This window comes from Schistocerca americana, chromosome 1 (assembly GCF_021461395.2).
Source record: "Schistocerca americana isolate TAMUIC-IGC-003095 chromosome 1, iqSchAmer2.1, whole genome shotgun sequence".
NCBI classification, from domain to species: Eukaryota; Metazoa; Arthropoda; class Insecta; order Orthoptera; family Acrididae; genus Schistocerca; species Schistocerca americana.
The window spans coordinates 182,706,529-182,731,565 of record NC_060119.1 but is presented as its reverse complement, the minus strand read 5'-3'; the positions used below and the strand labels follow the sequence as shown (position 1 = coordinate 182,731,565).

The 25,037-nt window shown below is 39.1% G+C and overlaps 1 protein-coding gene across 4 annotated transcripts in view; it reads left to right on the top strand.

The window, feature by feature from the left end:
• LOC124618569 (zinc finger protein 184-like) overlaps positions 1-24,777 on the top strand; it is a 160,926-nt gene extending 136,149 nt beyond the window's left edge. For 3 of the 4 annotated variants that reach the window (XM_047146162.1, XM_047145399.1, XM_047146885.1), the window contains one exon: positions 23,084-24,777. In XM_047146162.1, coding sequence (XP_047002118.1) covers positions 23,084-23,846 — 763 coding nt within the window. In that variant the 3' untranslated portion in view covers positions 23,847-24,777. Of the gene's footprint in view, positions 1-1,494; positions 1,687-23,083 lie in introns of all 4 variants that reach the window. The other variant, XR_006980546.1, reaches the window with a different exon arrangement.
• The last annotated feature ends 260 nt before the right edge of the window (positions 24,778-25,037 follow it).

Sequence of the window (25,037 nt, the reverse complement as noted above, 5' to 3'; positions counted from 1 at the left end):
ACATAGCTTTGTCTGTTCTAGAAATTCGAACTCTGTTGTCAAATATTAATGTATGGAACAGTGTTTCAGTGATGCAATACGTGAATTCAACCAAATAAAATAAAAGTGGGATACACCAAGATTATACTATACAACACACTACTGTTATAGTTATTTTTTTATTGGTTATCAATTTTGGTTGATTTAATATCATCAGTGGTCATAAAAACCTAATCCAATGCATATCCAACAGTTGCAGTGCAGTGCATGCAAACCTCCATCCTAAGACAGAGGTCATGTTGGGTCAGCACATTATGTTTTAGTAGAAGTTTACAGAATGTGTAAACATTGCAGTTGTAGACTACACATTTCAATAGGTTTCATGAGCTATGGATGGTCTGAAATTGATAGCTGAAAATAAAAATAGCTATTTGTGTTTGATATAACGCAATTCTTAGCATTGCTAAAAGCTGTTCAGCAGTGCTGACACACAATATTACTGGAATAAATCTGTCCCAATTTAAACTGCTAAACAATTAATGAGAGCTATTTCTCCACCCCCATTGATAGGACATTTCTAAATTTTTTGACCTCAGGTATACTATATCAAGTTTACATCCCCTGAGACAATTTCTAATATCTTGTGTGTGTGTGTGTGTGTGTGTGTGTGTGTGTGTGTGTGTCTGTCTGTTTATATATAATATAAAAATAAGGTGTACATATGACAGTTCTTCAAAATTCAAGTTACCCATCACTGTTGCTGACTACAAGGAAGTTGCACCCAGTGCTATTACAGCTTTCCAGTTGGTCTATTACTCATTTTGTATTAACTGAACATCACTTGCCAGTCTGGTATGAGAATTTGACTTTAGTGGCATTATTAATTTTGGAAAAGACAATTTTGACTTGAATTGACAAGTGAACTTCCATTTTAATTCGTTGTGGTTTCTGTATAGTGTATAATTCAGCCACTGATGGCATTTATGTCATCGGAAGGGTCCTGATATCTTATAACTCTACTTTGCTGCAGAATATGATTTTCTCCTCACATACTTGCTGTTGTAAAGGAAACTGTAAGTGATTTGCTTTCTTCTGATACATACATGGTCAAAATGTTTGTTGTTGAGAGGATACTTCTTCAGTCATTGCAATAACTTAAAATTTTTTATATGATAACCGCAGTACGTCGGAAATTAGAAACAGTATGAAACAATGTAATTATTACTTCTGTAGGATGTCAGGTTCATATTCATCTCTGCTGTTATTTGTAGCAATGGTGTTTGGGAGCTGAAAACAGTTACTAGTTCCATGATATTTTGATTGTTTTGGCATCCAGAATGGCCTTATATACTGTAGCACTCTTGTATTTAGTGTATTAGATCATCATTTGCATTTCGTTATTTCTGCATTTTCTTTAACTTTCTCTTCTTTTTCAAGTATATTTCAGAAAGAGAATGGTGTTACAGAAGAATTTCTGAAATGTTTCTGGTGATACTTTTTTGTTGTTTCTACTAGGAAAATGACTGTCCAAGAATCAGAAATAAATTTAACAGATTTCATGGCAGAAGATGTGGCTACAGACAGTGTCAATGACACGGCGAATTTGCAACTCTTAAACTTGACACATTTCATGATGCCACTGTCCATGGAATGAATGTCTTGTGGTCTTTAATGGAAACTGTGCATGCAGTCCATACAGCTGCTGAGGTATGCACATAACTGTTCATTTTTTGCCACCTCTTTATGATAAGATCAGCTTTCTCTTCTTTAGAGGGTACAATTTTCATTATTATCAAAAAGGAAAAAAATCAAAGTTTGCATAGCAAATTTTAAGATTCAGTTGGAAATTGATTACATTGTGGCAGGTTCACACTTTTTCAGAGAAACTTATAATATTTTGAGGTACAATGTAACTATGAGCTATGAATGAAGTCAGTCCACGCAGTTTTCGTATGCAGTTAAAAGCTGTCATGACCAGGCACAACTATGATGTAGGAACTGTTTTGTTATGAGTGTCAATAGATACTTGAGCAATCCAGTAGACAGGACAGTGGTTCTCACATAAAAATAGTAAATTCTGGTGTGTTATTCTGTACTCAAGTATTCTAGTATTATTTTCTGTTGAAACAGTTCATGTGTCAATCTCTATTTGCCACAGTGTGTGCAGTAGGTTTTAGATATTCTATATAAACCTTTGGGATTCTGGTATGCCTTAGTTGTGAAGATTGTTGGTATGTGCAGTAGGCTGTAATACAGCAGATGGTAGCCTAAAGGAATTGGAGTTTTGCTTGTGCCATTACAAATATTTGTGTTGAAACTGATATGTTATTGAATTTTACAAACAGAAATCATAAAACCTGTGGCTATACGTGGCTGTAGGTTTTATAGTTCCTGTTTGTAATAGCTGTCTCCTTAAAATGCTCTGGGACTGCTCTGCATGTAGTGTCTACCTCCACTCTGTGTATTTTAATTGTGGTTGCAAATACTTTGGTGCATAGTGTAGTGCATGTTTTTCTTACGTATATTTTATAATTTCTCAAGTGTCCCTTGTGAAAACTTCTCAGTGGTATGAATGTAATTATATTTCTGTTGTGTTTGGGACAGTATGCTGTAGGTGGCTGTTTTGTGAGTTGTTTGATGGTAGTGTTCTGTTGGCTCCAATTTTTTCATTACTTCTTGACCAGGCAATATGTTTATAAAACCTTTGACAACATGCATAATTTCTCTGATTGTTATGTTTTCCCTGAAACTGCAAGAAATCAGAGCAGAGAGATTTTTTGCTAGCAGTCCTGTCACTCTTAATGTTTGTTTCATTTCTCTTTTGTATGAATTATGATTAGCTTTCCAGCTTTCACTTTCTGATCTGTTGTTTTTCTTCCTTGATATTTACAATACTTTCTTAAAATAATTCTTTATATGCACCTTTCTGAAATTTGGGAGCCTGTCAGTTGGTTATCTGGCATTTTCTGTTTGTGCTGTATTGTGTTTTTGCCTGCCTGTCTGTTTTGTTCATTCTTTGAAAATAAAAGACACGTACACATGAAGCAAATATACAAATCCCGGTGCACTGTCTGTGATTAATCTGAAATCTTGAAGTATCAGTGTTTGTGTACTGTAATTATTACTATTAGGAGAAACACATCAGGAACATTGATAATTTTTTAAGTTTGTTGTGATGCAAAACTTTTGTATTGTGTATAGAAAAACTTTAATTTTCATTGATCATTGAAATAATATACCTGGTTTATAATTTTTTTGTGTGAATGTAGCATGTAATAATCCAGTAGTTTATGCTTTGTGCAGCAAAGGAGTGCCACCTACTTGTTACAGGATCCTGCCCTAGCAATGCTCTGTGATCAACCTTTGGGCTGACTACTGTATACATTTAACTGACAATGAAACAAGATATTAGCGATAGCAGTAATACTAGTGAGAGATATTGCTTGAATGCCATCTGGTGTGAGGCAGCACATTTTGAATGCTGTTCCATTTTACTGCTGCTCAGGTTCTGTTCCATTCTGTGTGTGGCGAGCTTTTTTCCTCAAGAAGGGGTGGAATGTTGTGTCCATGGTGCATGAGCAATTCTTCATTTTCTCAGCACCATGTGTAAAAAAATTATGGATACCTGTATTTATGACAACAGTACTTAGAGCTTGAGGATTGCCTGTGATGTACCCAAAATTTCACTTCTCACAATTTGCCATTAATGAGCCAGCTAACAACAAAAAAATGTGGACATAGTTCTTAACCAGAATAAAGAGATGAGTAAGAAAGGAAGGGAAGAAACTTCACAAAAGTGGAAGAAGGATGAAGTGCAGTCAGTGTAGTCCCGAAGTTTGTTATTGTTCAAAGCATTGTTTCATGTCCGTGGGGAGCATGCCAGACCACAGGCACTGCTGCATGTAGGAGTGGAGGTGGTCAACCATGGGCAACTGCTGCAGCACGTGACTGGTATGTTCAGGACTAAACCAACGGGTAACGTGGTCTTGCACTCTTCTTGGGTGAGAGCAGATTCAGTCTGAATAGTGATTCTGGATGTACCCTCAAACAGTGAGAGGTTAGAATACGTAATATACCAAGGAGCATTGTCGAAGATGATGTTTAGGTGGACCAAGTGTTATAGTGTGGAGAGGCATGATGTTGGATTGGTGTACTGACCTCTAAATTGTTGGATATGGTACTGTAGTAATACGAATTGGACATGAACAGTAGACACTGGCCAACCGGCCAAGTGTGTCGATGTTGAGTCGCTGAAAACAATGGAAAGAAACAGCACCAATTGATGGACAACAAAGACAACACAGCAGAATACCAATTTTGGAGATTGAACCAAATGGAGAGCCTACACATAGCAAAATCATGAATCAAATGACGAGTACAATGAAAACTATGAGAGCACAGTCAGAAGATGACAGAGGTTCAAGCCCATGTGCTGCTAGCTTTATCGAGCGGCCACAAGTTCCAATAGGCCAGTACGGGGCAGCTTGGCCTGCACATAGCACTGAGTTGGCGCTCACAAATTTTAAGAGCTCTGCTTTGGGACTGTTGTCCAGATCATGCATGCTGACAGGCTTTCAAGCTCATCAGTCCAGGAAACATGATACCTCCCCACTGTAATGGATCTGGGAGATCTGTTATTTTTTTTACCAGATTTGTTGATACCAAATTGTAAATGTTTTCTTATATTTTTTGTCAGAATTTTTTTTATTATAATTTGCCTTATCTTATGTTAATTTACTTATATTTATGAGAGTGAAAGCATATTGATTACTATTAGTAAATGTGTCGAAGAATAGCAAAGAGACTGATTACAAGTGGAAGCTTGTGTGTTGTGTAAAATGTCTTTGACGCTGGAGTTGTCTTTGACTATAGTCAGTCGGCAGTTAACTCTTGGTGTGTGTTGACGGAAGAAGAATGTGCAGGTCGCCATCATAAATAATTTTGAATTATGTTACTATTTTTGCTTATACAAACTTTAAGAAGAAACTACATTCGAAGAAATGGTATTTTGAAGCAACAAAAATGATGAAACACATTGAACCAGGTCGTTTCTGCAGCCGACAAAGATGCATTGTGGAATCATACTCCCAATAGACAACTGATGCCAAGACCAATTCCGCTTCGTAAACATCTAACGGAAAAGGTACTGTCACGAAATATGCCAAATTTAAGTAAGTAAAAAAAAGTGAGCATATTTCAATTTTGTGTATCAGCCGGGATAGCATATTTCACCACCAAACTGGGCACATAAGGCCTGAAGCAGTCTGGATGACATTTTAGAAGGTGAACTGGTGGCATGGTTGGAGTCCCAGCAGTGGAGCTCAACAGCTATGAGTAGGGTTGTGGGATGTTGGGCAAGTCCTTGTGTGTCAGCCACCCACTGGTTGGGTTGCCTACACAAACAAAAGAATTTGTAACTCACAGTTGCCACATTGATTTGTTCATCATAGTAGTTTAGCACACCAGGTGCACTGAGGTGACAAAAGTCATGGGATACCTTGTAATATCATTTTGGACCTCCATTTTCCTGGTGTAATGCAGCAACTCGACATGGCATGGACCCATCAAGTCGTAGGAAGTCCCCTACAGATATATTGAGCTAGGCTGCCTCTACAGCTTCCATAATTGTGAAAGTTTTGACAGTGCAGGACTTTATGTGTGAACTGACCACTTGATTATGGCCCATAAATGATCATGGGATTCATGTCAGGTGATCTGAGTGGTCAAATCATTCGCTCAAATTGTCCAGAATGATTTTCAAACCAAGTACGAACAATTGTGATTCATTATCATCCATAAAAATTCTTGTTGTTTGGGGACATGAAGTCCATGAATGGCTGCAAATGTACTCAGAGAAGCTGAACATAACCAGAGTAACAGACCATTTCATTGAAACACAGCCCATACCATTACGGAGTCACCATCAGCTTTGCACTGTCTTGTTGACAACTTGGGTCCTTGGCTTCATGGGGTCTTCACCACACTTGAACTCTGCCATCACTTCTTAACAACTGAAATCGGGACTCATATCAGCAGGCCACAGTTTCCCAATCATTTAGGTTCCAACTGATACGATCATGGGCCCAAGAGAGGCACAGCAGGTGATATTGTGCTGCTAGCAAAGGCACTCACTTTGGTCATCTGCTGCCATAGCCCATTAATGCCACTCCATCGTATATCCCACATTGATTTGAAATTTGGTATTCTCAGCATACATTTGACACAGCGGATCTTGAGATATTGAATTCCATAATGATTTCCAAAATGGAATGAACCTTGCGCCTAGCTCCAAGTACCATTCCACATTCAAAGTCTGTTAATTGCCGTCTTGCGGCCATAGTCACATTGCAAACCTTCTCTTATGAATCACGAGTAGAAATGACAGCTCCACCAATGCACTGCTCTTTTATACCTTGTGTACGTGATACTGCTGCCATGTCTATATGTGCATATTGCTATCTTGTGACTTTTGTCACCTCAGTATAGTTCATCATAAGCAACACTTTCATGGCAGGCAGTGGGAAAAAGTTTGCAGACTAACCAGTACAATGGTTCTCACAACAGTTGTAAGAAAATATACGAGATTGATTTGAAAAGTTCTCGAAATCACCATGAGAGGTCAGCGCTAGTGCAACAAGTTGTTCACGTGATTTTCAGTAGACTGTTGCCTGTCAACACGTGCCATGTCAGTGTTCTTGGAAGAGAGCTGTGGTGGTGACTTGGCTCTGTTGTTGTTCCTTCATGGTGATTTGAGAAGATGGAAAAAATCAAGATTCGAGCAGTGATTAAGTACTTTGTAAAGAAAGGTATGAAAGCAAAGGACATTCATGCCGATTTCCAGAATACAGTGGGGGACTCTGCTCCTTCATATTCAACTTTTGCCAAGTGGGCAAACGAATTTAAATTTGGCCAGGAGAGCTTAGATGATGATCTGCATAGTTGTTGGCCAAGATGTGTCACTACTCCAGAAATCGTTGCAAAATGGTCATGGAGGATCGCCAATTGAAAGTGTGTGAAATTGCTCACACTTTCCCATATGTCATCTGAACATTTTAACTGAAGAATTAGAAATAAAAAAAATTATTTGCAAGATGGGTGCCGTGACAAGACAATGCGCACCTGCACGTGTCGTTGCCATGGCAAAATTACACGAACTAAGGTCTGAATTGTTGCCACACCTTCCTTATTCACCTGATATGGCTCTGTCAGCTTTCCATCTCTTCCCAAAACTGAAAATTTTTCTTGGTGGATGAAGACTCACTTCAAGTGAAGAATTGATAGCCAGAGTTGACAACTATTTTTGCAGGCCTGGGGAAACTCATTTTCGAGATGGGATCAAGGCACTGGAACATCATTGAACCAAGTGCATTAATCTACAAGGAGACTACATTGAAAATAAAAAAAAGTTTCAGTGATGTGAGTACTTTTTTCCTGTTCTGTTTCAAGAACTTTTCAAACCACCCTCGTAGTTGTTTGTTCCTACCTTCAGTGTGGTGTACCTGAAGTGAGAGTCAAGCTGCGCACATTATTTGAACTGTTCCTCTTGTTAAGAATCAATTGTTTGGAATGGTGAGGCAGAAACAGGTGCTGCATGCTGTGACAGTGCTGGGGCAGCGCTCCTGTGTTTGTTTGCACTACAGCAGCCTGTTCATAATTTGTATTAGCTGTAGCACCTGCTGAGCATGAAACTGAATAATCTTAGTTAATGATAGTTCTTCAGAGGGACTGGTCATGATCAAACACCCAAAAAGTGGAATTTATACGAAAAACAGACCGCAAACGTTATGCTGGAAGAGAGTATGAATTAAAGGCTATCCAAAAGCACAAGAAACACAGTCAGCTGCTGGGCAAATGTTCTGAAACACACATGCCACTGAAGCAATGTGGCAGGCAAGCATAGATAATGTCCATGATTCTGCAAGAAATACACACAGTAAATACAATTGGCGGGAAGTGAAACAAAAAGAAAAAAGAAACAATGTCGCCAATGTTCTGCATTGACAAGAAATAAGACCAAGCAGCAAAAGAAAATGTAGTTTCTCTTCGTTGCCAGCTGTTGGGTTGTTCTGCTGGTGGATGCCAAGGAGTTTGTGGGTTTTAAGATAAGACAGCAAAACAATAAGATGCAAATGTAGTGTATGACAAACTACTTTTACTTAGCTTGAATTCCCATAGCAAAATACAGATCACTGAACAGTGCAAGTACTGGAGCGAGGCAGAGTCCTTATATCCACAGTAGTAACAGAGGCAGTGTGTCATGGTACAAAGACTAGATTAGACAGACACAGTTGATGGGTACAACATGTGGCATCCTTTAACTCGGTTCTGTGGCAGTGCTGCTCGCTCTGGCTGAGGAGGGTGTGTCTTGGAGTTGTGCGCACACTGGTGGCGCATTCACATGGTTGCTGCCAGCTTCTAAATGTGGACCGGCTTGGTATGGCATTGATAGCAAATGATACCACAAGTGCCGAGGTTACCCAGGAAGAATTCCAAATGATCATTCGAGACTATAGTGTCAGTGACATGTTACATACCATAAGTGGATGGTCTTCATACTTAGTGTACAGTATGGCGATAGTTCCATGTCCTGTGATTACCCAAAAAAAAAAAAAAAAAAAAAAAAAAATTGCAGACACTTGTGAAAGATAGCAATGCCATTCTTTCAACGTAACTCACCAAATCAAGGAAACATTTATTACATTTGAAGTCCCATATTTGCAGTCCTAAAAATATTTGCTTCACTGATCCTTGGAAACTTCTTTCATAAGTGCATGAATCCATGTGAAGTTATATATATGGCTTTCATACAGAGATGGCCTTTTTTATATTATAGTGGAGTTTTTCTTTCTCTGCTGTCACACTCACTTGGAAAGTGGCAGTGCTTTATGTACCTGAGCTACATGCCAAGAAGAATTGCAATTACCTTGATCTTCACATACACATCATTTACATTTCTTATACTGGGTAAGTGTGAGTAGCAGATAAGAATCATTTCTTCTGAATTAACACAAACTGCAAACTTTCATGTTCTTCGAACAACAACCCTTCCACTTGCAACAGTTGTCAGAACTCTGTGCTCAGTTGCAAGGGACTTTAAACAAAAACAGTGTGATTTTACATGTTCAAGCATGAATTGTCAGAACCACCTTCATTTTCCTGGAGGTAGATTTCTGAACTAAGGACCATATTTGGAAATTTCTTGTACATGTTTTTGATTATTATTTTTTTCAACAATTACCTCGGTGAAATATTTAACTTAAGCCACAGAAGAATAACCAATAAGCAACATTTTTCAATACCTTTGAAAGATAAATGGTAGTGTTTTACAAGAAAACTGAGATTGACAGCCAGAAACTGGCTCATCCATGACTTACCGAAGAAGAAAAATTTTGTTGGCAAGTGTTAAAAATACTATTGCCAAGTGTTATCTAACATAAACTATACATCTGAACAGCATGGAGATGTCTTTTAATGACCATTTTCATGGCCTCTCTCTCATTGCCATTCAGTGCTACAATTGGACTCTAGGTGCATGTTTGATTGTCAAACAGCACCCTGCGGGTGACCTACCATTGCATCCCTGGAACTTTGATTATAGGTCTTTGATTATAGGTCTTCCGTCACTGCTAATTCTGCCATCATTTGTAGATGGGACACAAGTTATCGGTTCAAGGGATAGTCATTTAATTTTAGTTAAATTTTAGTTATCACCTTGAAAAAATAAATCTGTGATCATTAAACTTAGTGGTGGCACTAGTGTTGCTCTACATATTCACCCTTCAGTGTGACACTTTTTCCCAACAATGGATGACATAGTGTAGATGCTTGTTGTTGAAGTCTGCATTTTGGCTGTTTGGTACAGTGGTGCAACAGTTTGCCCCTTATGAGCATACTTTGTTAGCACCACACCATGACAGCCGCCAAAAGCACTCGCCAGTAACTTGCCCAATGATGGTGGAGTCTTTGCTTTGCTTTCTTTTGACAGTGTTGGAAGCACATGTTTGCACTGCTTGCTTGGATCCTTTGTTTTGGGGATGTAGTGGAACACCCAGAATTTGTCCATGGTGACTAGGCAACTAAAGACAGCAGATGCAACATTTCTGCAGCTGCCTTGGCTCAGTGGGCTTTTTGATCCGGCATGGTAAATTGATAATCTAGCAGGTGTGGCCTTTTCCGTGTTCAAAATATAGGGCAAGATTTTCAAAACTGATCCATAACTGATTTTCATATTTTCCACTATTATATGATTGGTGACACTTTGGTCTTTGAATGCCAGTGTCTCCGCTTTTCTAGAGATTCTCGGGTCTTCCTAGAGATGGTCAGCTGCTTCCGTTTTTGCATTCACACGTGTTTGACCACAGTGGAAGTATTTGTGCCATTTACTATTGTGTCATATTGTGGTTCATTGTGGTCATACAGTTCCTCCAGCTCAGGATATATTGTTCCAACATTATTCCCTTTCAAATACAGAAAATTGACTACTATCTAATACTCCCCTTTATTAATTGGCTGCACCATTTTGATTTGATTCTTCTAGCAGCATGCTATGGTACTATAGCATGGGGATTTCAGTGTGTACCAGGTCTGCAGACATGTACCTGCAAACAGACAAAAAACTTATGTAACTATTTTTTGAGGCAATATTTAAAACTTTGAGTACTTATATATGTTAGACTTCATTAGATTTAATGTTCTGATGGAATGTTTAAGGTTTATAAATGTAGTTTTTGTGTATTCGATCAAAATACAAATTGCATGAGTTATTCTTACTCTGGGTGGACTTGTTACTGTGATTTCTGTCTTGTGGAAGTTGGTCACAATATAGTTTTTGCCCCATTTTGTGGTTTTGTATTTCTTCCATTTCAGCCTTCAGTCTTGTGGTAAGGGAGTTGGTTTGTCGCTTCAGCCTGACGTTGGTGTAACAGACACTACCTTGTTGGTTTCCTGTGCCATTTACTGAACCAAGGGCCCAATCAGTCTTATGAAGCAACTCATCTGCCCTTACTGTCGTTCTCTTAGTGAGTTGAGATATTTCCTGCTGTCAGACATTTTGTATTAGAATTTCACACCCCATTACTGTAGTGAGCACTGGAACCAAGGTAGAATTTAGGTCAAAATCTCCAAATGTGTCAGACATTTCTTGTTCACTTCTTTCAGAGTGCTTTCCTAATAATTCAAGGCATGTGCACAGAAACCTTGATGTGGAAGTAAACAGTGGGGATAGCCAGTACAGAGAAACTATTCTGAAGTAACAGTTTGCATGGTTCTTCTTGTTGGCTGTATCGTGTTATTCACATTGACCTGTAATGGTTCTGGTTGTTCACTACAGCTGAAAACTTACATGTGCTAAAACAAAATAAGGATTTTTTTCTGAAGTAATATTTTAAATGCATGAGATAAGATTGTATTTGTTGTCTGTTATTGCTACCAGTTTCAGTATAATGCTATAATCTCAGTTTTAACAGAAACATAATGAGATTATCGGTATGCATGCAACAGTGTGGGTACTTAATATGTTCTGAAATGCTGTGCATAAAAGCAGTATTTTCTGGTGATCATACATTTGGTTCTGTCAAGTGTTTTGGATAGCCTTTGGGCTGGGAACTGTTTGTATACCCAACAGAAGGATCGTCTTAGTGTCAATATCCTACAGTACATGGTCCAGCTATGAATGTTACACACTTCCTCCTGCTTAGACAAACGAAGCAAATCAGTTGGTTCATTGATATGGTCTATGGTGGGCTTGATGGGACTTGTGGAAGCATCAGTAGTTCATGGGTGATTCCATGGGAAACCCCACAAGAAGGGTTTTTTTACTATATTCTCACCATTACCAGCAGACTGAAATCCAGCCGAGATTTCTGAGATGGCTATGTGCAGCAAATGGCTGTAATTTTTATAATGTTTCCTAAGATCCTGGTCTCGAACAACCTTGCAAATTTTCATCATATATTTATCCATATATGAGATACAGAAGTTCAGAGTTACACGTAAAGTATGGTGTGAGGCGAAATTGTAGTTGTAAAGTGATGTGGCGAAATCATAGTTGTAAAGTGATGTAGCATGGAGAAATATGCAGTAGTGTCTTCATTATCACCTGGGAACCTCATGTTGTAGTACTTAAGCACATGCAATTTCTTCCTCCCCAAATAAAATCTGGTCTGAGATGTAAAATTAGTTTTGCATTACTTCAGTTTCACGTAAGTAAACTATCTAAATTTGACTGACCAATTCATTTTTCATACGCGTTAAATGCCATGCTGCAGCAGGAAAAAGAAGGGGACCAGTGGAAAAATGCTTCTATCGGAGCACAAAAAATGTGAATATGTTCATTTTTATGACTGAAAAGTAGGGCGCTATCTGCGTCATTCTACCTTCCTCAGCAGCTTAAAAAATTTTCTCAAGAATTTTGCCATGTGAACAAATTCTCACTTCCTTTATGCTGAGAAATAAGAACACAGTGGCAGTGGCAAAGAGACATAAAAATAATAAATATTGAAAGATTCTAGACAGTGGTTGTATCATAGAAAGAGCAAAAGAGAAAAGTCTTTTGTGTGTGTGTGTGTGTGTGTGTGTGTGTGTGTGAGAGAGAGAGAGAGAGAGGGGGGGGGAGAGAGAGAGAGAGAGAGAGAGAGAGAGAGAGAGAGAGAGAGAGAGAGAGAGGTGGTGGGGGGGGGGGGGGGGGGACATGGCAATGGAACATAGTTGATAGTGACAGAACACTGCCAGGAAAAGAGTGAAAAAGACAGTGCTGGGGGGGAGGGGGGGGGGGGTGTAAGAGAGACCAAGAGGGAGACAATGAGACTATAGTAGTAGGACAGAACAAAGGGGACTGTGGCTGTGGCACAGGAGACAATGACAGAAAGACACTAAGCGAGAATGACAATGAGTTGCAGATAGTGATTGAAAAGGGCAACTGGGAGTGGATGGATATGAATGACTTACAGTGATGGACTATTGGGTGTACGTGAATTTAGAGGAATTTGTGGGAGGTTGAGATCAGTTGCATGTCAAAAAAAAGATTGAAAATATTTGCATGCCAAAATTTTTAAAGGTGCCGAGGAAGGTAGAATGAGGCAACTAGTACCCCATTTTTCAGTCAGTGTCTTTTAAGTAAACGGGGGACATTTCACGTTTTTTGTGCCCTGAAAGGAGCATTCTTCCACTGGTGGTGTGAGACAGAAACTGGCAGTAATAAGGGACAGTTAATTCAGAGGTGTGTCGTGCATTATGAAAAAGATATTCTTGTATTAAAATCATCTGATGACATTCTAAGAACTCAAGACTGGTTATGGAACCGTTTGTGTGACCAGAGGCTGTCATTGTTTTTCCGTTTAGGCCAGGTTGTTCAAACTCTGCTTCATGGAGCATGGACACCTGACAATCCCCGTAGCTCACCCACCAGGCAGGCACAGATGGTCGGCTACCCACAAAGGGGACCCATTGCATTGCATTGCATTCGCACCATGTTCCATCATGTGCATACAAACCCTCCAAACGACATAAGTATTTTAGATAATGTAAATATGACATCTCAAGTGAAAAATCTGTTGATTATTAACGTTTGCTGTAGAATTAACATAATCATGGACGACATGAGCTCACTCAAAAGGCAGTGTGATACAAATAGCTTAGCCTTTTAATGAAATGTCTTTTATTGCTACCAGCAAAATTTTGAGTCAAAGGTTCAAGTCCTGTTCAATTCCAAAAAGAAAGTGAAAGTATTTACTGCTCTCAGTTCATATTCAGTTGCACCAAATACTACAGTGAGAAGTTATTGATTTACTATATTGCACTCTGCCCAAGTAATAGGTGTTAAAGTAGCACACATGTACTACAGTGGTATAGTGATTTACAAGTAGAAGTGTTTTTCAAGTTGCACAGGAATGCAGGAGACCTGAAGTTTATGGTTCAACATTTTTTTTGGGAACAGCTTCTTCTTATTCTTCTTGTTGCTATTTTTATTTTTGTTAATGATTTTATTTTATCCTCTCATGAAAAGGATTAACATTGCAGAACGCTCCCAGAATCACAATCCAACACTGATGAGCATTCTTTCTGTTCTTTTTGTAGCAGTTTTGGCTCCAACACAAAATATTGTGTCATTTGTGAACAAAAAGAAATATAATCTGCCAGAAATATAATAAAATGGTGTAGTATTTTGTTTTACTTAGGTTGTGCACTTGTTAAACATATCTTGTTACAGTTATTTGCTAAGTCATGGTTAAACATCCTAGCTGGCCTTCTTGTGTGCAAAGTGTTGGCTGCCCATGTGTGAGCAGTTTCTCCAGCCCTCCCCAACTGTGCCCAGGAGTGCCTGTCATGCTATGGGCAAGCAGTTAATCTGGAATAGTTGGACCTAAGAAGTATTCCTATTCTATGAATATGTATTTAGTTTTCTGAATTTATTGTGGTAGTTAGTGTATGTTAATTTTGTAGAGGGCTCTAATACACAGAGTTCATTAATCTCTGCACAGCAACCAGCAACAACTCCAGTTGTGTAATGGTGTTCATCCTTAAGTTGTAATTTTCTGATGATATCTTCAGAATGCATAAAGATTATCCTACCACAACAGGTTTAAATCTCATCACGTGGACAGCCTTATACACAGTTTGTTTGGAGGTCTGTTGTATTAACAAAGTAGCAGTTTTGTATGGGATTCCTGTGGTGTAGCCGGTCTTTATGATTTGCTGGATAGAGTTCATATTGCATTTTACACTACAGTGTTGCATAAAAATGATTTTATGTGGGAAATCTAGTTTTAAATTCTTTTTGGTAGTGGGAAAAAGCACTAAAGTGACAGAAAGGAGAGTGGAATTGTAATCTGGTGAAGTCACTCAGAACAGACAATTTATTCAGGAGAGCTGTGGTTATTGGGATGGTATTTGTTTCAGGCATGGAATTGATCATGTGGACAGTGTATTATCTGTTGAACACATGCAGGAAATTGACCCAAGGTCAAAGCTGTTGCCTACGTTTAGCTTTTCTGTATTGACCTAGCACTCTGAATCTTCTCTTTGCTGTATTATGTGCCAATTTCCTGTACACTTTTTTCAGATTTATTTTTATGTCCCACAAAGCTCAAAAGCTGCACCTAACACTGCTTTATAGTTCTGTTTAACTAATCTGGCTGTGATTTTGAGAGCAGTATTACAGTTAAGATCTCTCTCTCTCTCTCTCTCTCTCTCTCTCTCTCTCTCTCTCTGTCTGTCTCACTCACTCACTCACTCACTTACACACACACACACACACACACACACACACACACACACACAAAATGAAGTGTTTTCAGGAAACTACTCATGTGTGTTACAAATTCTTAAAACCACATGATCTGTAAAATTTACAAGGTGAATACAGCTCCCTGTTGTTGAAAATGATTGGCAGTTTACTATTTTTAACAAGGGATTCATTGCCGAGTTTTGATATGGCGTAATAAAAACGTAATTAGATTCACACCAAATCTTGAAAAACAAAACTTTAGTACTTCATATGCGCCAGTAGAACTGATAAGAAAGAGGTATTTGAGGACTAAATGGAATTTTATACTTTCGGAGCTAGAGGGGAGTAATTCACGAAGGGACACAGGGTAATTCTTCTCAATGACAGGCAGGGCAGCCAATAAATCATTCAAAACTTGAATAAAGGATGGGCCAGATAAAGAAAAAAGCGGAGGAGCAAAATAGGCAGAGGAGCATAGCTGATGAAATCAATGAAATTCTCATTTTGTATATATTGATGTTAGAAACTGCATAGTCAACAGTCAAGACTGCAGGTAAACTAATGCAGAGGGAATCAAGAGAATATACATTCACTTCTGTGACATTGTGTACAGTCCCCATTAGTTATGATCTCTTCTCTTGCTCTCTGTTGTTAAGTGTTTCAATGTGATCTTTGACTGTTTATGTTACTTCTACACTCTCTCTCTCTCTCTCTCTCTCTCTCTCTCTCTCTCTCTCTCTCTCTCTCTCTCTCTCCCCCTCTCTCCCTCCCTCCCTCCCTCCTCTCCCCCCCCCCCCTCATGTTACTGACATGTTTGTAATTGAAGCCAACCAGTGCACAGAAATGAATAATTATATGGTCAGTGTTAGTCATGATACATGTAAAATGTACACCAAAGTAAAAAAACAGTATTCTGGAGAGCCAGTGAAATTGTAGTGCCTTTTCATGTGCAGTGGAAATTGTGAACCAGAAAGTGTGCAGATAAACATAATTGTGCTGTTTCATTTTGAAATGGTTGAACAGGTTTACAGGCTCCAACTTGTGAGATAATTATCTTGATCAAGGGAAGAAAAAAACCTCTGAATTAAGTGGACTAATGAAAATATTGAGAAAATAGTCCTGACTGTGGTGTCGGGTTATTAGAGATTGCAATCTTTTAGGAAATATCAATGTATCAACTTTTCAGTAAATAGTTGAGTGATATGAATGCCGAACATATATTGGGAGGTAAAATAGTGATACTTTTGATATATTGGATTTTAAATAAAATAAAAATAAGAAAAGTAGGGAGGTTTGAGACAGGAATATGCAGTTTGAATTATTGTATTAAACATCTGTGGTAGTGTATATCTACAAAAGTTTTTAAAGATAAATGTTTAGTTTGTATAGGTAGTATTGCATTTAAAGTTAAGGAAATTTATAGAGATGGTTTATTATACTGTGCTTATGTTAATTTAGATCCAGAGGGAAAGTAATACTTGCAGATTACAAATAATAGTGAGAAATAATGATATTAACATTTCTATGTAATTAAAGCATGGCCCAAATGAATGATCTTCAAAAATATCAGTTTAAATACTAACAGAAAATATCTCCAATGTAAGAATATATTTGCTCTTAAAAAACTGAAAATCATTTAACATTGCTCACAGTGATGATGATGTTTCCAGGTTGTAGCATGGCTGTTTGGCTGACTTGAATGAAAGTTGTCACTAGATAATGAGGCTGCCACCCTGAAATTTTAGTAAAAAAGAAATATATGATGGACAAGTGTGAGGAGGACTTGTGCTCTGGGGGTTCTGTACAAATTTAATTATGTATATAGACAATAATTTCATATCGCTCAATGACCTGGGGCAAGTCTTTCTGTTGGGCACCATTTCAGCAATTACTCCAGTTATCCGACAGGGGAAAGGGGACTTACCGTTTAATATGGAATTCAAACCCCATATTGTTTCTGGTGACTCCTTGCATCTTGAGAGGTGTAGGCTAGGCTGAAACGAAGACTGAAAAGTCTATGGCCAAAATGAGATTCCCTCCTGCAGCCTCTCGGTTTCTAGGTACATTCTTCCCTGCTAGAAGTTTACCTATAGGTTTTGATGAATGAGTTTGCGAGTATCAAAATATGTGACATGTGGCCATATCTTTTGATTGCATTGACTTGGCAGCTCAAAATTTTTTACACCACTGAGAACAGTAGACTTTAGTGTGCAACATAAAGTTCATTGTGCTACCTGTATCAGTTCCTGAGAAAAAAAAACTTAACAGTAGGACAGACTTACTGACAGGCAACAAAGTGATCCTATAAGGGTTCCATTTTTACCAGTTGATGTACAGAACCATAAAAAGTGAAATGTAACTGTGGAATTGTTATTTAGGAATTTGTAGTGTCTTACTTATCTTTCATTTGTGTTGTGCATCAATCTGATATTAGAAATACTTAATGACTCTTAGTTTTGTAAATTTTATTCAACAGAATGAGTGGAAAAAATTTGTTACTTACATCCAATAACCAGTAAAAACATATAGAAAGCAGAATTATGAAAGCCCAATATATTCTGTAAATTTATCAATATATCGTTGCCACCTTTATAGTATTTTACATGTAAAGAAAATGGAAAAATTTAGTTAACAGAGAAAGCTAAAGAAGCCTTATTTCATCTTGGAAGAACTAACATAAGATGTACAGTTATGGGAACTACGATGCATCACACCTCATGAACCATGGATATTCCAAGGGAGGTGGATTGCATGCCTCAACAATACGGATAACTGTACCATATGTGCAATTGAAATGGTTGGGTATCTGTGGAGCGGCCAGATTAACCTATGGTCCCTGAAGAAGGGCAGCAGCCTTTTCAGTAATTGCAGGGGCTACAGTCTGGTTGATTGATTAATTTGACTGTGTAACATCATGCAACATAGCCTTACTATGTTCGTAATGCAAATGGCTGAAAGGAAAGGGAATATAAAACAGCCATTATGTTTTCCAGTAACATGCAGCTCGGTTGTATGAATTAATAATGGCATCCTCTTTGGTAAAAATTTAGAGAGGTGAAACAGTTCCCTGTTCATATACCTGGGTGAGGACTACCGAGGAGAATGTTGTAATCAGGAGAAGTAAAACTATCATCCTAGAAGTTGGGGTGTGGAACTTTAGATCTCTTAATGAGATAGATAATTTTGGAAATTTAAAAAGGGAAATACATAAACTGAAGTTAGATATAGTGGGAATAGCAATGCCGGGAAGTACAGGACCTGTGATAATGTGAGTATAGGGATGTAAATACAAAATTGGATAGGGTTACTGCAGCAGTAGATCTAATAATGAATAAGAAAATAGGAACATGAGAAAGCTACTGTGAACCACATAATGAATGCATTACACTACTCAAGTTGCACATGAAGCCAACACACATTATAGTAATAAAAGTTTATACATCCAAAAATTACGAGATTGACATAATGTGTGGTGAGATAAAAGGAAGTAGGGGGAGGCAAAAATTTAATTGTGATGGAGACCTGTAAATTGATATTATAGGAAGGAATAGTGATTAGTATTTAACATCCTATTGTAAGGTTAATGACAATATTATGAAAAGGATAGTTGCTACTCACCATAGAGTGGAGAGTCTGTGGTTACACTGTGACCAGACTGCAAGCAGCTGCACTTGATGGGCGAAGCAGCTGGGTGGCAGGGATAAGGAAGAGGCTTGGGCAGTGAGGGGTAGGGATAGCAGGGTAGAGGTGGAGGGGCAGTAAAATGCTGCTGGTGGGAGCGTACCGGGGTGAGGTAGAGAGAGATCAGGGCAGCTGGGTGCCATTTGGAGGCTAGATGAGGTGGTGGGTGACTAGAGAGATGCAGCCCAAGAGATTTGTTTTCGTACAAGGTTGTAATGGTAATTACGGTCTGTGAAGGCCTCAGTGAGACCGTTGGTATATTTCGATAGGGAACTGCTCATCACTACAGATGTGATGGCCACAGGTGGGTCTGCTGTATGGAAGGGACTTCTTGGTACAGAATGGGTGGCAGCTGTCTAAGTGGAGCTATAATGGTCAAACTGCAATCCACCGTCTAAAAACTGATCCTGGCCTTATAATCCTACCTGCTGACAAAGGCTTCACCATTTGTTTTGGAATGCAAGGATTACCCAGCATAAGGACTCTCGCCAATTGTCAGAGTCATCCATATACAAACTGTGCCACAGTGACCTCATTTCAGAAATCCAGCAGGATCTCCAGTTTCTCCTCAAATCCTTGGATCCATCCCAGAACCTCTACCTGGAGTCTAGTTCTCTCTTCACCCCTGCCATTCTCCACACTCCTACCTGCTACATGCTTCTTAAAGTCCATAAACCCAACCACCCAAGATGTCCCATTATGACCGGTTACTGTGCCTCCAATTAGAGAATGTCTGCTCTCATAAACCATCACCTTCAGTCTATTACCCACGATCTACCCTCCCACATAAAAGGTACCAACCATCTCCTCCACAAACTCTCCACAGTTCTGGTTCCTGTACCTCATGGTGCCCTGCTTGTCACTGTTGATGCCCTTCCCTTTACACTAACATACCTAATACACATGACCTTATCACTGTTGAACACTACCTTTCCCAACACCCAACTAATTCCAAACCTACAATCTCCTTCCTAGTCACCATGACCAACTATATCCTGACCCAAAATTACTTCTCCTTTGAAGGCATTACCTACAAACAAATTTGGGGTACAGCTATGGGCACCCACATGGCACCATCCTATGCCAACCTATTCGTGGGCTGTCTAGAGGAATCCTTTTTAAACCCCAGAATCCCAAACCCCTCACCTGATTCAGATTCATTCATGATATCTGTGTGATCTGGTTTGAGGGTGAGGACACTCTATCTACATTCCTCCAGAACCTCAACACCTTCTCCCCAAGTCACTTCACCTGGTCCTCCTCAACCCAACAAGCCACCTTCCTCATTGTTGACCTCCACCTCAAATATGGCTACATCAGTACCTCCGTCCATATCAAACCTACCAACCACCAACAATACCTCCACTTCAACAGCTGCCACCTATACCATACCAAGAAGTCCCTTCCGTACAGCCTAGCTGCCCAAGGCTATCACATCTGTAGTGACAAACTATCCATCTCAAAATTTACCAAGGGTCTCGATGAGGCCTTCACAGACAGTAATTACCTTCCCAAACTTGTACAAAAACAGATCTCCCGTGCCTTATCTTTCCAGTCAACCACCTCCTCCCCAAGTTCCACTGTCCAGCCACAGAGGAGCATTCCCATCGTGACTCAGTACCAGCCAGGATTGGAGCAACTGAATGACATTGTCCGCCAGGATTTTGACTACCTCTGAAATGAGGAATATCCCACCCACTACCCTTCCCCAACCATCCCACAGTGATATTCTGCATCCCACCAAACCTACACAATATCCTTGTCCATCCCTACAAAACCCCTGCTCTCAGCCCCTTGCCTCATGGCTCATATCCTTGTAATATACCCAGACGCAAGACCTGTCCCAAACATCCTCCCACCAGCATGGACTCCAGTCTGGTACCACAAGCATCACCTCTCCCATCAAAGGTAGAGCTGCCACCTGTGGAATCAAGTCACATGATCAGCAAACTAAGCTGCAACCAGTGTGCTGCATTCTACTTGAGTATGACAACCAACAAGCTGTTTGTCCACATGAATGGCTACTAACAAACTGTGGCCAAGAAACAGCTGGACCGCTCAGTTGCTGATCATGCCGCCTAACATGACGTTCATTTCAGTGACTGCTTCACAGCCTGTGCCATCTGCATCCTTCCCAACAACACCAGTTTTTCTTAGTTGTGCAGGTGGGAACTCTCCCTGCAATATATCCTACGTTGCCCTAATCTTCTTGGCTTCAAGCTTCACTAGTCATTGTCCTTACCCATCTAACCACTTCCCTGTTTTCATTCCAGCACTACACAGCCATCTGTTCCACCAATGCACCCACAGTCTTTTTACTTCTCTCATTTTCTGCTACCCCCCCCCCCCACCCATCCTCTCTCTATCTCGTCCTTATATGCTCTCACAAGCAGCACTTTATCGCCCCCTACACTGCTGTCCCTCACCCTCCTCCTTACCCCCACCTTCCAGTTGCTTCTCCCATCATGCACTGCTGCTTGCAGACTGGCCTCAGCAGCCACAAACTGTGGTCGTGCGTGTGTGTGCGTGCGTGCGTGCGCGCGTGTGTGTGTGTGTGTGTGTGTGTGTGTGTGTGTGTTTATTTCCGATGAAGCCTTGTTGGCCAAAAGCGTACTTTCTGTTGTGAATAGCAACTAACCTTTTCTTAATACTGTCACATTCCATCCTGGATTTTTCATTATTATAAGGTTAATTCAGATGAAGTCATATCTCATTTGGTTAAAGCCGTAAGATGAATTGGTCATGGCTGAATCAAAAGAACTATTTCAGTCTGGGTGACTGAATGGTGACTGGACTTGATTAAGAGTGTGTTGTCACAAGAACTGTGATACTGCACTTGGTGTATTATGAGTACCCCTCTTGTTACATAGGTTTAGCTTCTTCTCCAAGGCTTGTGACTTAAGCCATGGTACGAAATGGGTCTGACACTCCTGAGAATATTCTACCACATTTCAGAGAACTCTATTGCTATCCATGTAACTCACACAATACTTGTCATGCAACACTGTATGTGATTTACTAATTTATGCTGTATGTCATTTAAATTTTGTTCACTGCTCCAATCTTGTGCTTTGAGCTTCATCATGTCACTGACATAACATACTTAATTATAGGGGAGGAATTCTTATCATCTGATTGGTTCAAAATTTTGCCAAAATATTCTCCCTATCATGGTGCTCTACCACAACACCTCCACACGTCTCCAAAAGTAAGAAGGTTAGAGCCTAATGTGTCATTGGAAGTGAACTCTTTGGAGGAAGGCTTCAGGTTTGGTACAGCCACAGGAACATCTCAACATTTGCCTGAAATGTGCTAGCAAAACTGTAGGAAATCTAGAGATTACAAAACTAACTTGTTTGCAAAAAGAAGTCCTGTGCTTTAACTACTCTGCCTCTTTGCCCAGTGTATGCCTCCTGTTACGTATTTATTTCTCTTTACGCAAGCTCCTTTTTGTTTCAGAAAGGTCCATCTTTTACATTTTATTTATTTTCACTCTTTTCTCTCACTGTTCATTTTAGCTTTGCTATGGCTTTCAGTTGTCTTTCTACCTCTGTATTTTCTTACCAGTTCGTAAAACTATTAGCTAAAGCTTTCTCGTCCCTGATCAGATATTTTGAGCAGCTTTGTTTCTGTCACAAATTTTATTTTACTTGCCCTTCTCATCTGCTTTCTGCTTTTGTGTAGTATGAAGGAACTACGTGTAATTTTTTTGTGTGTAATTTTTCATGCTTTTACTTTTCGTTTTTAATGTTTATGTACCGAAAATGAATTTTGAATGCATTTCTAAATGACAAAGACCCCAAAATGATGGGAGGGAAGTGGAAGTTCATAATTTATTTATTCACTCATATGATATATTTCTTTTTCAAATGGGAAGTCTCTCTGGAGCAGTTTTAATTAGAGTGAAATCTGGATTCACCTTCTTTGAACTATTAGTGACAGCAGTTAAAATTTCTTTATTATTCTGAACGACTTACTGTATCTCTCTGCTCAATTTAACTGGTATAGTTTTTTCATTTCTTGATATGAACAAATGTATGTAGTTGTCAATCTAACCAATCAAACCACCAATCAGTAGGTTGCTGAAATATTATTTCATTTTGTAACATTTATTTCTGTAAGTATTTCACAGCATAATGTCTAAATTTTTGTGATTTGGTATGTGCAGTCTATTTAATCATTTGTAACTTTGACTTTCAGGTGCAATGCATGCTGGAGAACATTTAGTAATACATCAGCATTCAGGAGGCACAAATGTCTTGCTCAAGATGATCTAATGATTCATAGAAGCACACCAAGCACTCAAAGTACTCCTCAAGGTGGTGGTGTCAGTTGCCCAATTTGTGACCGAAAATGTTCAAAGGAAAAATATCTCCTACAGCATATGAAAATCCATACCACTCCAAATACTCCTGGGGGCAGTACAGCAGCAAATGGCATGGTAAGCACTCCAACAACAAATGCTCAAAACTTCCAAATGAAAGGAAGTGATCCTGGAACAATTACCATGAAAGATGATGATGTAGATGTCACTACAGTTGATGATGATGACGACGACGATGATGATGATGATGGTGATGAAGAAGGCCCCAATGTTACTACATCAGGGGATGGTCCTGGCATCACTTGCCAGATCTGCCAGCGACAATTCAAGAAGGAAAAATACCTCATACAGCATGTGCGAATCCACACAGGTGAAAAGCCATTTTCGTGTTCTGAATGTGGCCGCTGCTTCTCTCGTCAGTCAGTCCTGTGGAAACACAAGAAGTCACACAAAGGTCCATACAAGTGTCCATCATGTCCTCAAAATTTTTTTCAGCCTGAACTATTGCAGAAACATTTAGTTGAGGATCATGGACAAGTTAATGGCATTGATGATGTTGAACAGTTGCAGACTGTTACAGAGAATGGCATTGTCTGTACAGAAACATCTGCTGGGGAATCTGAGTTTGAAACTGATTAGAAATGTTTTTTCTAACTGTGCCTACTAATTACTCTTTTCGTTTGCTTTTGTTATAATTATTGTAGAATTTTTGTAATTGAAAGGATGTTGAGTCTAAAAGTAAATGTGCACGAGGGCTGCATAACTCCCATTCTTGACTGAGTGCAGTTGCAGCAAGTGAATGGTAGGATGGTAGATTCACTGTGTGCAAATGGCTGTACACATTTTTGTGTGAGTTTGTGTTATCAGAACTGCTTTGATGCAGACTCTTCAAATCCTTCTAAATATTTGCAAAAAAAGTACAGTTAAGATATTTGTGTAGTTAGAAGTACTGTAGGCCATGTGGTGATTGTACTGCACTCTCACAAGGGAAGATTGTTATTGAGAAGAATGAGACAAGGTGCTCCATCGGATATGAAAGTCACTAATCTGTGAAAGGTCTGCTGGCTTTGGTTGAAAATGGAGCATTGTGTCTTGTTTGGCTGAGCCATGAATTATTTTCCCCTCTTCATTTCAAACTTAGGGTAAGCCAAAACTGTACTCAGTTTTGTTTTATTTTTTAGTGTGTTGTTTCTGCAAGATTGCAGTAGTCATTGTGCTAGAAAATAAAGAGAAGAAAGCAATGTGTTAACTGTATTGGTACTCATTACAGAATTGATAAGATTTTTTAGAATGCTTTGGATCTACTATATGTAATATTACTATATAAACATTTTGTACACATGTGTGCATTATACAATATTGGAATTGGTATCTCTGGTTTTACAGAGACACTTTGTTCACTTAATTGGCAAGTTTTACTTAGTGTTAATTGGTAGTGACTTTTATGCAAGGTGTGACGATATTCAGAAAAGAAATACGTGAATGCAGGCTTGTTTAGAGCTATTTCTGTAATAATTATGAAATGTCTCTAAACAAAGTTTGTTGTAACACATGATAAAAAATTTCTTTTCTTTTTTTTTTTTTTTTTTTTCTTAGAATAAGGAGTCTACATTTGACGGAATTGTAGTAAATAACTTCTCCTGTGAAAAGTTTGTGTGTGTGTGTGTGTGTGTGTGTGTGTGTGTGTGTGTGTGTGTGTGCGTGCACGTCAGGTTGTGTGTAGACAGGCGTGTGTGCGTTGTGTGTTCTAGTAGCATTTACTTACAGACCAGACGACAAATTAGCACAGTCTTAAAATTAAGTGTGTGAGATCAAAGTGTTACACAGAAC